The 12,181-nt window shown below is 37.3% G+C and overlaps 1 protein-coding gene across 7 annotated transcripts; it reads left to right on the plus strand.

Annotated features, from left to right (window-relative positions):
* The first annotated feature begins 1,454 nt into the window (after positions 1 to 1,454).
* On the plus strand, positions 1,455 to 9,550 carry LOC132643895 (serine/threonine-protein phosphatase 7 long form homolog). 7 transcript variants are annotated; one of them, XR_009583800.1, is made up of 5 exons: positions 1,461 to 1,752; positions 2,627 to 3,384; positions 3,461 to 5,026; positions 5,934 to 5,984; positions 7,182 to 7,508. XR_009583800.1 is itself a non-coding variant. In XM_060360435.1 (3 exons), the coding sequence occupies exons 2-3, from the start codon at positions 2,947 to 2,949 to the stop codon at positions 3,611 to 3,613; spliced, it is 591 nt and encodes a 196-aa protein (XP_060216418.1). In that variant the 5' UTR covers positions 1,527 to 1,752; positions 2,627 to 2,946; the 3' UTR covers positions 3,614 to 7,508. The 7 variants fall into 7 exon arrangements, 1 of the variants encoding a protein (XP_060216418.1); XR_009583798.1 differs by having other exon boundaries at positions 1,455 to 1,752; positions 3,461 to 5,984; XR_009583799.1 differs by having other exon boundaries at positions 1,462 to 1,752; positions 5,934 to 7,508.
* The last annotated feature ends 2,631 nt before the right edge of the window (positions 9,551 to 12,181 follow it).

Here is a 12,181-nt window from a genome sequence, read left to right on the forward strand (position 1 = left end):
GCATGAATATCCTTCACGGATAAGCTATGATTTGTTTTAAAACAGACTACCAAACTATTTTTTAAATATGAAAATTTACTACAGCACAAGTTTATATATTTATTAATTCCGGCGAGATAACATAGTATAGATATCAAAGACTAGGAGTTAGACATTCAAGTTAGTTGGGTTGTTCAAACGAACAATTCAAAGTCAAAAGGAGTATTAGTTGTTATTTTGGTTGTCAACATTATGAAGAAGAAAAAGTGTGACCACAGTAACATACTAACATGTGTTGGAATTTCATACTATATATTAATCAAGTGTGCATTGAATATTTGACTATGAGTATATTTCAATAAAGTCTTTTTCTTCGTAGAAAAGGATGGCATTAATGGACGTGTACACGGTCCACCTATCCATCCCTACACGATTATATTCGGTCCCCACGCCGTCGCTCAACAAAAAGAGTGATGGAAATGGCCGTGGAGGAATTTTTATTTATTTATTTAAGAGGATTTAAAATATATATATATATATATATTAAAAAAAAATCTAGGTAGTTGAAGATCTACTAGTAGATATACATAAAAAAAAAAAAAAAATGAACTTATTTACGGAATTCGGATGGACCCCAATATAATTCTCTACTTCTCTACAAAAATTTCAGAATTCAGAAAAAGTAATCTTACTGGTTCATAATCTTTGTTTTCATCTTTCTCATGGTTGTTAGCCATCGGTGGTAGGCATCGGAAAACCATATTAGGGTTTGTGCTTGGGGAAGAGAAGAGAAGAGAGGAAAATATTGGGTTTTACAAAAATGAAAAGAAAAAAAAAAGGAAAAATCTGGTGTTACACATATTCCTGCGCTTAAGAGCCGTGAAACACAATTTTCTTATTTTGTGATTAAATGGCACAGTAAAAGTGATTTTGGAGGGTTCAAATAGTAGGAATTTCAATTGGGGGTCTAAATAAATTTCACGGATAAATTCAAGGGTCATAAGCAATCCTTTTTCGAAAGCTTAATTATTAGCCTGGAAACTTGTCACCTGTTATCCTTGACCCAACCTCAGAGCCTTGAAACGTCACAAATCTATTAATAGTGGGTTCAATATAATAAAAATTATTACTTTTAAATTTTGATTCAAATGATGTGAACATATTCGGAAAAAACTTTATGATTTACTACGAGTATAGTAGATCGCGCCCACGTTTACGCTAAATTTGGATCTGATTCTATTTGGAGTATGTCCACAGTAACTTGTACCATATATTATGCTTCGAATTTTTGATTGAAGTAAGTCATTATTTAAGTCAATTCACCAAAATAATATGTTTTTTTGAAAATTCACAGAACTAGAATAAACATATTCCTGAGTAACGTATTAGGTATTATTTTATTAAAAAAACCAACGGGTAAAAAAGCTAGGGGGTTAACATCGTTAAAAGATAATACGCTACCATGGGTAACGTATTATGGATAATACGTAACCCGGACCGGAGGTAGTAATTTTCCCTCTTTTAAAACGATGTCGCATGCTTTAAAAACACATCTTCCTCTTTTTAAAACATATCCCAATTCTCCTTAACCCTAAACCCTTGTTCCCAACCCACACGACAACTATAGCTGAAAAAACAAAAATTCACTACTGATTTTCATGAAATTCCACAAATCATAGCTGAGAAACTTTCAAAGCTTTGTATTATTTGCGATTGTGCTGGTAATAATCATTCGAAAAGCTTGGGACGGATTATTTTTTTTCTTTGATTGAGGTATGTTTTTCTTCACAAAAATCATTTGTCTTTTTTCTATGATCTCTATTTTGGTTTTTTTCTTCCATATTTTGTGTTCTTGGTGAATACCCAGTTACTTGTATGTATGTACACGTGACTGATTTTATTTTGTTGGGTTTAGGATTTTAATCTTTTAAATGAAGCAATATCTTGTCACTCTCTGTTCTTTTGTGCAAAAATGTTGTGTTTCTAGTTCTGTTGCTAATGCTTTGAGGAATTTGGAGCATATTGGGAAAGTTCCTAAGGAGCTTAAACTTAAAGGAACGGTAATGATGTTATGCTGAATGTGTTTCGGATAATTGTGTTGTTGAAGAGAATATTGATTGATTTAGGTAGTAAAGTTTGGCAAGTAGTAGCAAAAATCACATGGGGTTTGAGTCCCTGATGCATATAGGAATTGAGATGGGATCCATGATTGTTCAATTTTAGACAGTAGTTATAGGGTCTTCTTTTTTCACTACTGATACTCTTGGGTCATGGTTCTTTTAGCTTATATTTCTATAGAAACAAGTTATATAATTGAAGCTAGCTATGTGGGGTTACTAAAAAATGTATTGAAGATCAATTTAATATCATTATTGTCCTGTTTAAGAGTTCTTTTTTATTCAATTTGAGCTTCAACATGATTTTGGTTACTGACCACTTATTCCAAATTGCATATGGGATGGATAAATGTATTTGAGCAGAATTTGCATTTACGTTGCAATTACGATTATATTGTCCAGTTTATGGAGTATCTTACATCTGTTTTATAGATAACTGCTTCATATGTTTGTATTAATAAGGTAATTTTTCGTAGCTATTATTTGGGATTTATTTGTTTATTATTCTGAAAATATTCACTTGTGTATAGGTACTTTCTTTATGGCTAGTAATAATGCATACCAATTGGATCCCGGTCCACTTGACCCGTCTGTATTAATTGAACAACTCACCCATAGGTCACGAGTTATATGGGATGGCAAAGACAATATGGTTCTGAATACAAGGAGGTGTGATGGAAAGTTATGGGACCTCGTAAAGAAAAATCCCATCAAGCCACGAGTTTTAGAAGTGATTAAACTATCTGGATTGTACAGTGTTTATAGATCTCAGCGGCCTATTGTTGACCATAGTTTGATTACTTCACTGGTGGAGAGATAGCGTCCCGAAACTCATACGTTCCACTTTAGGATGGGTGAGGCGACGATCACCTTCCAGGATGTAGAGGTGTTGTATGGTTTACCTGTGAATAGTAATCCAGTACTTGGGATTGAGCAGACAAGGGACAACGCGCATTCGCAAAGTATTTGTGCAATATTATTAGGTTTTACTCCAGTTCCTGGAGACATCAAATATAGTTGCCTCAAGGTATCTGCGCTTAATACACATATGCAACGTCAGCTAAAGTTGCCGGACATGAAAACACAGGATATAGTCAATCAGATAGCTAGATGTTGTATGTTTTTGTTGATTGCTGGTACGTTGATGGCAGATACATCTGTTAGTTACTTGAAGCTTATGTACTTGCCTATGCTCAAGGACGTTAATGCGATTGGGTCTTATCGTTGTCTTTGTAAAGCCTCACAGGGTAACCAACATGAGATAGCAAGATTCCTACCACTACTACAGGTATACCTAATAAGTAAACAAATTGTGTTCTATATTTCTTCTAGTTTATAATTACCTAATTATATCTATTCTTCAGGTTTGGGTATGGGAGAGAGTTACAGTCCTCAGGCCCCAGATAGTAGCACAAAGGGATACGCAAAATATTTTCCTGCTGGTTTACCTAGGGGTCCACATGCTACTAGATGGTTTGCACGTTTTAGTTGGACCGGCACTACCAGGAATGTGTTGAAAGTTTTTAGGGACATACTTGATTCTTTGACGGGGGATCAAGTACAATGTGATATTAGTTTGATTTTAATTTCATTTAAATTATGAAGACTTATTTGATTTGTTTTTCATGTAGTTTATCTGGGAACTATATTCTGATGAATTAATTGAGAGCCTTCCCGATTGTTGTCGTGTTGGACGAGACATATGGCATGCTACAGTCACAATCGTTTGTTGGGATATGGTCGAGGTTCACTTGCCTGATCGAGTTATGAGGTAATTTGGGTTGATACAGGAGATACCAACTCCGTTTCCATTTGATTCCACACATTTTCACCACGATCGTCGCGGAAGGCCAAATACAAATTGAGAGTTGGAGCATGCACAATGGTTGCCTTTTTGGAACGAATGGCGTCAACGTGTTTTTAAAGCACCAGTGAATCATGAACCACTTCGGTACGATGACCCCTACCTTATTTGGTTCAAACACATTACTCGACTTGTTATTGGTAATCCTAATCCACGTCCTCAGCGACAAGAAGGTTATGTTCCTAATTCAACGACATATGAAGCAATGGTGTTACACCTCGGAAATTTTCCCGTGAACGTACAGTGAAAAGTTGCAGGTTTGCACTTTGACCCAGTTGGTCGTAAAGTGGAATACGGTCCGTAAAGTGATTTACGGACCGTAAACTGCTATCGTCCTCCAACCTTTCAAAAATTTCAACTTTCTGTCAAATGTCTAAATGGTTAAATACGACCCAGAATATGGACCGTAAATCGAAATACGGCCCGTAAACTGTGACCGTAAACCACCACGACTCTAGCAAACCTTTCTGGTTCTGTTATGTTTAAATACGGTCGCGAAGGACGGACCGTATGTCATATCCCGTAATTTCGAACATTCGGAAAATTCGAAATAATTTGTGGCTTGTAAGAAATGAGGCCATATTTTGGTTCTAGCCAATATGCATATGTTACTCAGGAAAATGTTAATGTGGAAATACGAGAGGAGGCCATGGGCAAAATTGGAATTTTGGAAAACTTGCCTCATGAAATACATAATCTAGCCAATTGGGCTAAAAAAAAATAAGAAAGTGAGGCCCAAATTCAAGAGGCCCAACCGGCCATATAGTGCCCAAGCCCATGGAATTAACTAATTCCCATGTGACAAAATTATTATATAAGTTGTCTTGATCCTATAGAAGCTTCAAGAAAAATCAAGAAAAACAAAGCAAGAAAAAAAAAGGAAGAGGTTTCGGGTAAGAGAAAGAGAGAAGAGAAAAAAAAAAAGAAAAATTCTTGGAGCCAATTCCTTTGGTTCAAAAATTGATTTCTTGTGGGGTTATTACCAAGCTCAAGATTCTCTACAACTTGGTATAATTATTTTGGCCAAAAGGTGACTTTGGTGGCTAGTGAAGAACTTGAGGAAAAGGTATGAATTAATTCATTTTCTTATGTTATGAAGTTTGGTTTATGTTGTAATATGTAGAATTGAGTAGAGTGTATGAAAATATGGAAGTTTGTAAAGTGGGTATGTTGTTTGGAAGTTGGCCGTGTGTATGCATATGTTGCATGTATATAATGACTTGAATTCATGTTGGAATCTAGTTGTGATTATGGTAGAAATTGTATTGGAAGTGAAAGTTGAATGAATTAGTGGAAGTTGGAAAAAATAGGTTATGGCCGTGTGATGCTATGGTGATGATGGAATGTGAATTAAATTCCGTTAGTATGTTAATTGTGTTATTGTGAAACGAATGGAAGAAAAATGGCTCTTGTTGGTATGGAAAAATGGTTGTTAAGTTGTTGTAGGAAAACATGCAAGTTTATTGTAATTATGTAAATGTGGAAATGAAAGTAGGAAGATGCAAATTATGATTATCATTGATGAAGTTGGAAGATAGAAATATGTCATGAACATGTTTGCTAAAAGATTGGAAGTTGTGGGCGAATTATGCCCTTGGTAGGAAACTTGTATATTGTGCATACTTTATGTATATTTGGTGAAAACGATAGGATATGCCTTTGAATCATGTTGTAGTGATCTTGATGAGTGATGAATATGAAAATAATAAGTTTGGTTTGGAAGTGTAAGGTCGGAATGAAAGATGTTACGTTATGACGGAAAGATGGCAAATTGTGCCATACTATGTGTTTTGAAATACTTGTTGTCATTATGGATATTGTTGTTGGGTTGCGTTGATTGTTTGGATGTGTTTAACTTTTGGGGATGTTATATGTATAAAGGAAATGCTGCCGAAATTTCGGTAGGCAAATATGTAATGAATTTGGAGTCTTAAGTCTTGAATTTGACAATTGGTAAACATGACCATTTGTAGATTCTGGACGAGATTGGAATCGAAGCCAAGCGAGCGTAAGGCGCAATCGAGGTATGTAAAGCCTACCCCTTCCTTCTTAGGCATGTTCTGAACATGATAGGCTCGGCCGCGAGCCTTAAATACGACTCCGTTCCTCGGAATTCAAGATGGAAATCCGCTCCAATTCCTTCAGCGAGATTGAATCACTTTTCTTACAACTTGTCCCTAAGGTGAACTTTTGTCCCTAAGGTGAATACTTCCAAATGATTATAGATGACCTCATAAGGTCTTTTATCAGTACTTTACGTATGTCACCTCGAGTTGGTCCGAGGTGGGCCCACAGAGCCCCGATACCTCTTGTATGGCCTAAATTGCCTTATTTCTGTCCGTTTTTCACAGGAAATATCGGAACTATCATTTTGACCATGATATGACTGTTTTTATATAAATCTTGCAAAACGGTTTTGACATCTGAAAATCTGATTCTGGTTATAATCGGTCATGCCTTCCCAAGTAGGATATAGACGCGTATTATGAACGCTATCCGAATACTCTGATTTGACTTGCCATTCGGCCTACTTCAATTTGATTGAGTCGGTATAACGATCCGTATGTATGTGGTTTCTCATTAATCTGTCCGTGGATGTCTCAAAGCTTCCTTTCACCGGATCCCGGGCCGGTTTATATCGTGCGGATGGACCGCCGAGTCCCTTTTTCGGGGGCCGGGTCCCATGTATGAATCCCGAAGTATGATGTGTCCGGTTCCGGGGTACTGTGGTATATGTTCATCCCCGGTTACCGTGTATATGAATTACGAAGTATGATGTGTCCGGTTTTCCGGCGTGTGATCTGTCCCCGGGGTTACCGTGGTTATGATATGATGTGTTATGTGATGGAGATATTCGAAGATATGAAATCATCTGAAATACGATGTGCTGTGGCGCCAAAGGCAGGAGTGGCAACCACGTTTCTGTACCCTATGTATGATTCTGTCTGTCCGTATGGATTCTGATCCTGTCTGTCTGTATGACTTATGATTCTGGTTGTCCGTTCGGATTATGATTCTGTCCGGTATACTTCCGTCTGTCTGTCTGAATTATGACTCTGTCCGGTATACCTCTGTCTGTCTGTTGGATTATGATTCCGTTCGCTATATTTCTGTACTTCTGATTCAGACTATGATTATGTTGTTATATTTTCGCTTTACATACTCGGTACATTTTTCGTACTGACCCCCGGTTCTTCGGGGGCTGCGTTACATGCCCGCAGGTACAGACGCACCTGAAGATACGCCGCCAGTCTAGGGCTCAGATTCTGCTATTTTGAAGAGCTCCTTTGGTCCGGAGCGTGTACTTTTGGTATATATCTTCTGTCTTCTGTATATTCGGTATGTATGGAAACTCCGGGTACGGCGGGGCCCTGTCCCGTCATATGACTCTGTCGGTCTGTTTAGAGGTCTGTGGACATGTTTGTGGGTTAGGGTCTTTCTGTACGGATGTGTGTATATGTTGTGTTTGGGGCGACCCCATTCGCCGCGGCGGCCGGTCCGCATATGTTTATATATTGCTTTGCTGGCCGGTGTGGCCTTTGTTGGTATTTTCTGTGCGCAGGGTTATTTTGGATAGTTTGTAAAACAAAGGAAACTCTGCCAAAAATTTTCTGGAAATTATCTAAATTTGAAATATAGCCTTGACGGCTTTTGCTTTATACTTGAATGCGTTTGATAACAGTTGAGATAGCGTTGGATAGATGTGTTTGGGTGCCCAGATCGGGTACCAGTCACGGCCTACGGGGTTGGGTCGTGACACCGTAAACCAGAATACTGCCCGTAAAGTGGGTTTACGACCACTGTACACCTCAGTCACTGTTCATTCCGGATTAGATTTTAAGTCATTAAAAAGAGACCCAAGCTCATTCAAATCATTTCACCTTCACGATATTTCTCTCTAGAAACTCCTAGAATACTCTCTACTCTTCATCACAAGAAAACCAAAGGAAATTAGTGATCAACTACATGAAACCCACGAAATCAAGTGTAAGAATCACACTAAAGTTTATCTTTCTCAAGAAAACCCAAAAGAAGTGAAGTAGGGTTTTGGTGCTAGAGGAGGAACTCCACTCAAGGCTTGTTCAACCATCATCCAAGGTAAGTTTCATGACCATCTCATGTTGTTTAAGGTGTTGAAAGGTTAAGATACCCGAATTGTAGAAAAGTATAGCAAATGGGTCATAAATGAGTGAATAGTGCTATGATTGAATGGTAGTTGAATGGAATCATGAATGTTGATGTGTTGAAATCATGAATAAGTTATAAATGACGCTTAGACCCTGAAATAAGTATTACACATGAGAAAACGCGATAGTAAGCTATAACTATGAATGTGAAGAAATTGAAAAGGGATGGTGGATTGTGGTCAATGTATATAAACGATGATTGTTGATTGCGATATTGTGAATATTGTTGTGAGCGTTTGGGAGTTGATGTAGAACACGGGAAAAGTAGTAGAAATAAGGGAAGTGCTGCCCAATTTCCTTTAGAAATGGTAGCACGTTTTTATAGTCGATTAACTAACGTTAGTACGAATTCCCTCTTGAAGGTAGAGACGTGATATCAAAGGAGAACAAGCGAACGATAGCTTGGTTAAACATCAAAGGTATGTGAGGCTAGTCCTTTCTTTCTAATGGCATGAATCCTGTGGTGTACTTTCTTTCTTATCCATGAACTTCTTAAGTCCCGAAAGATATGAGCCTATGTCCATAATTAGCTACACAAGGTAATGAGTTAAAGTATAATGATTCTAATGATGTTATTTATTGCTTACACTCACCTTATATGCTAATCCCTTCAAGGTGAGGCAGATCGTCAATGATTGCTCCATAATGCAATCGGGGGATCACGACCTTACGTCACCCCGATAAAAATATGGTTGATCTTGAGCCTTATGCATGTATTATGATAAGTTAAGCATATTGTGATGATATTACTATTACACCGCGCCTATTTGGCCAGGCAGTCACCGCCAAGGCGGGTAGCTATGCAATACACCATGGCCAGATGGCATGGGCAGACACCACTAGTGGGCGGCATGAGATGTTACCTCGGACGCGGGAGGCCTGGACGCAGGCTCATGTTATGATTATCACACCGATCCGATATGGACGGGCAGTTTATACATGATGCATATATGATATGATGATGAGCATAAGTAAGACAGCATGACTTGTTTTCTTTATACTTGACAGTTAGATTCAGCTGTTCTATACTGATATCTTCTTTACATCATTGTCTTATTTCGTTGTTTATGCCTCTCATACTCAGTACAATGTTCGTACTGACGTCTGTTTTCTTTGGACGCTGTGTTCATGCCCACAGGTAGACAGGGAGGAGAGCTCGATCCAGATCCGTAGTAGCTGTCAGCTGATTGGAAGCCCTCCATTGTCCCGAAGGTGCTTATGATTATTTTCTTGTGTATATATGTATAGCCATGTATATGTATTTTTGGGCACGACGGGGTCTTGCCCCGTCCCTATGTTCAGCACTCCAGTAGAGGCTCGTAGATACGCAGTGCGGGTTAGATGGTCTCACGAGATCGCTACTGTATATATATATATATATATATATATATATATATATATATTATTTTGATAGCCTAAGGGCACATGTACATGAAAGTACCTTATGTTTTCATACGAAATATGATTTCCTACGCTATGAGTATAAAGATGATAAAAAGAGCATTAAATGAGTAAAATGAGCGACAGAACGAGTGGTGCTCGGTGGTTATCCCCGGGTACCCGTCACGGCCCCTAGCTGGGTCGTGACAAATGGTAAGTGGTGCATATTTATTTTGGTTCAGCAATCCTTTAAATTATTTAAAAACTAGCCGTAGACACCTCACTTAGTGGCTTTGCAAAAAAAGAAATGTCTAAGTCAGTTGCTCAGTTTATGTATGTGCAACTTTCGGTTCAATTACTCATACATATGTATTTATTTACTTAGAAATTTATCCTTTTTCCTTATTAATGTTTTCTGCCTTTACTAGGTTAGTTTCCCACATTATGTATCCTTTTTCCATATATGGATACTTGGATTGCACTTCCATTCTGCAGTTTACTATTTAGGAAGTTCACTAAATGATTTTTTAAAGTCAACATACACCAATTCAAATGCGCGTTGACGCCCAAGTCACGCTTTCTTGTATGTCACTTGATGACCAAATTTCTCGTGAACCTGGGTCCTGACATCTACTACTAACAACTTGGGATTTTCTCGAATTTTGTTTAGAAACAAGGATGCAATTAAATTGGTATCTAGGTTGGCATGGCATGTCTTAAGCCCTTCAGTCTCACATCTATGATTATCAACATTCTTTCCTATCTTCCAAAGGTTATATCCAACCTTTCGGCATCGAAGAAACCATAGACAACCTAAAAAATTATAAAACCTGCATCTCACAACCCATAGACTTTTTTTTGACGTTACCACCTCGAACTCTTTATTTCTGCGCAAACTCCAAATCGTCACGACCCGTTTCAACTCTGCTTTGCTGCTAAAATACATATTTTTTTCCAAGTCTTTTTGGCATCCTCGGACCAAACTGAACAACATCCTATCTCAGATTCTCGTGTAGAGATAAAAATATCTTCCTTGTTCTCCAATGTCGTAAAGTAGGGTATATCATGACATGGAGTTTCGGACACACCGTGACCAAATTGATTATGAGGATTTACACCAATATTATTTTGAAGTAAATCCCCAATATCACCGATATCTTCATCAGGTTCACTTTCTATTTCACTCTCTTCATCATCTCCTAAAGGATCGTCAGCCTCTGAACTTTCAGAGTTAATCTCAGCATTGCATCATTATACAAATCAACGCTGGCCTCAGCTTCTCTGTGGAGAAAAGGAAGGAACCATATTAATAGATTGTAGTAAGATTGTAGGACATATAAGAAAGTTTTTTCTCTTAGAAGAAAATTTATACAAGTACTAACACATTTACAAGTTGAAAAATGCAACAATTAAAAATATGTAAAAGTGCAACATTTGGTAGTACAAATATCTTCTTGGGAGTACATATAATTTGACTAGTTTATTTGTTGAAGATATATAAACCCAAGTTATCGGAAAAATATAATTTGTTGCTTTACCTGGCCTCATATTCTATGTGGCTACTACTAATATGTCTTTGACTACTTGAGCCTTCATCAAATGATCGATGACCATGTCTGCTAGGACCTGCACCAAATGATTGACGGAAACCATGTGTTGCACTATATGATGACACATTGGTGTGAGATTGATTATAGAAATTTGGATTGTCGTGCATCGGCAATTGCTGGAATGATGGTTGAATAATCGGTTTTGCAAAATGAGGCTGACTGGCCATAGCAGATCCATAATTTTGAGCCAACAAATTCATGTGATAACCATGCTGACCACTCATTTGAAATACATTATTTTTTAATTTGTTGACTTGGTCTTTACAATCTCCAAAATATTTATATCGATCCTATCCACAATTTTTTGAGGTATGGCGAAAAATTGTAGCAAGGACTGGTCATTCTCAATTTTAAACTCAATGAACCTTGTATTGTTACCTTGAAATGAGCATGGATATTTTCCAGAAATATCGATTTGAATATTTTCACTAATTGTCCCCATTTTCTCATGCAATAGTTCAACCAATTCAGCATAGTTCGTTGAAATAGACATGCTAACAATCATTTTGGCACCTTTAGTATACCTGAATCCGTTCATTTCAGTAATTATTTCGCCACCCCAATACAAACATCACATTATGTTCAAAATTGACCAACTTTACTCCTACACACGAAAATCAGACACTTATTATCATTAATATAATAGAAAAATAAATTAAAACTATAGTTTTATTTTAACATATTACAACATATTTGACTTAATTAACTCATACCAATTAACTCGTACCTGTTGAATTTTTGAATGTTGTTCCAACAATAGGGCACACAAGTAGAAGCTTTGCTGAAAATTGTTGGAATATGTTTGAACATTCATTTCATACATTACATTTTATAATGATCTGTGGTTTTGTTCGAAAAGTATGAGGAAGAGGGACTTAAGCATTTTTTTTCGTTATTGTGTGTCACGTTTTACAAGTAAAACGTAACTGTAGATAACATTTTATAGTCAAATCAGTCAGAAGAATTCCCAATTTGCAGGATTCTCTGCAAGAACGATTGCCCGTGCCTAGTTTTAGAAGAAACGTTACTGTCAGTTGCGTTTTA

This window comes from Lycium barbarum, chromosome 1 (genome assembly GCF_019175385.1).
Source record: "Lycium barbarum isolate Lr01 chromosome 1, ASM1917538v2, whole genome shotgun sequence".
Taxonomy (NCBI): Eukaryota; Viridiplantae; Streptophyta; class Magnoliopsida; order Solanales; family Solanaceae; genus Lycium; species Lycium barbarum.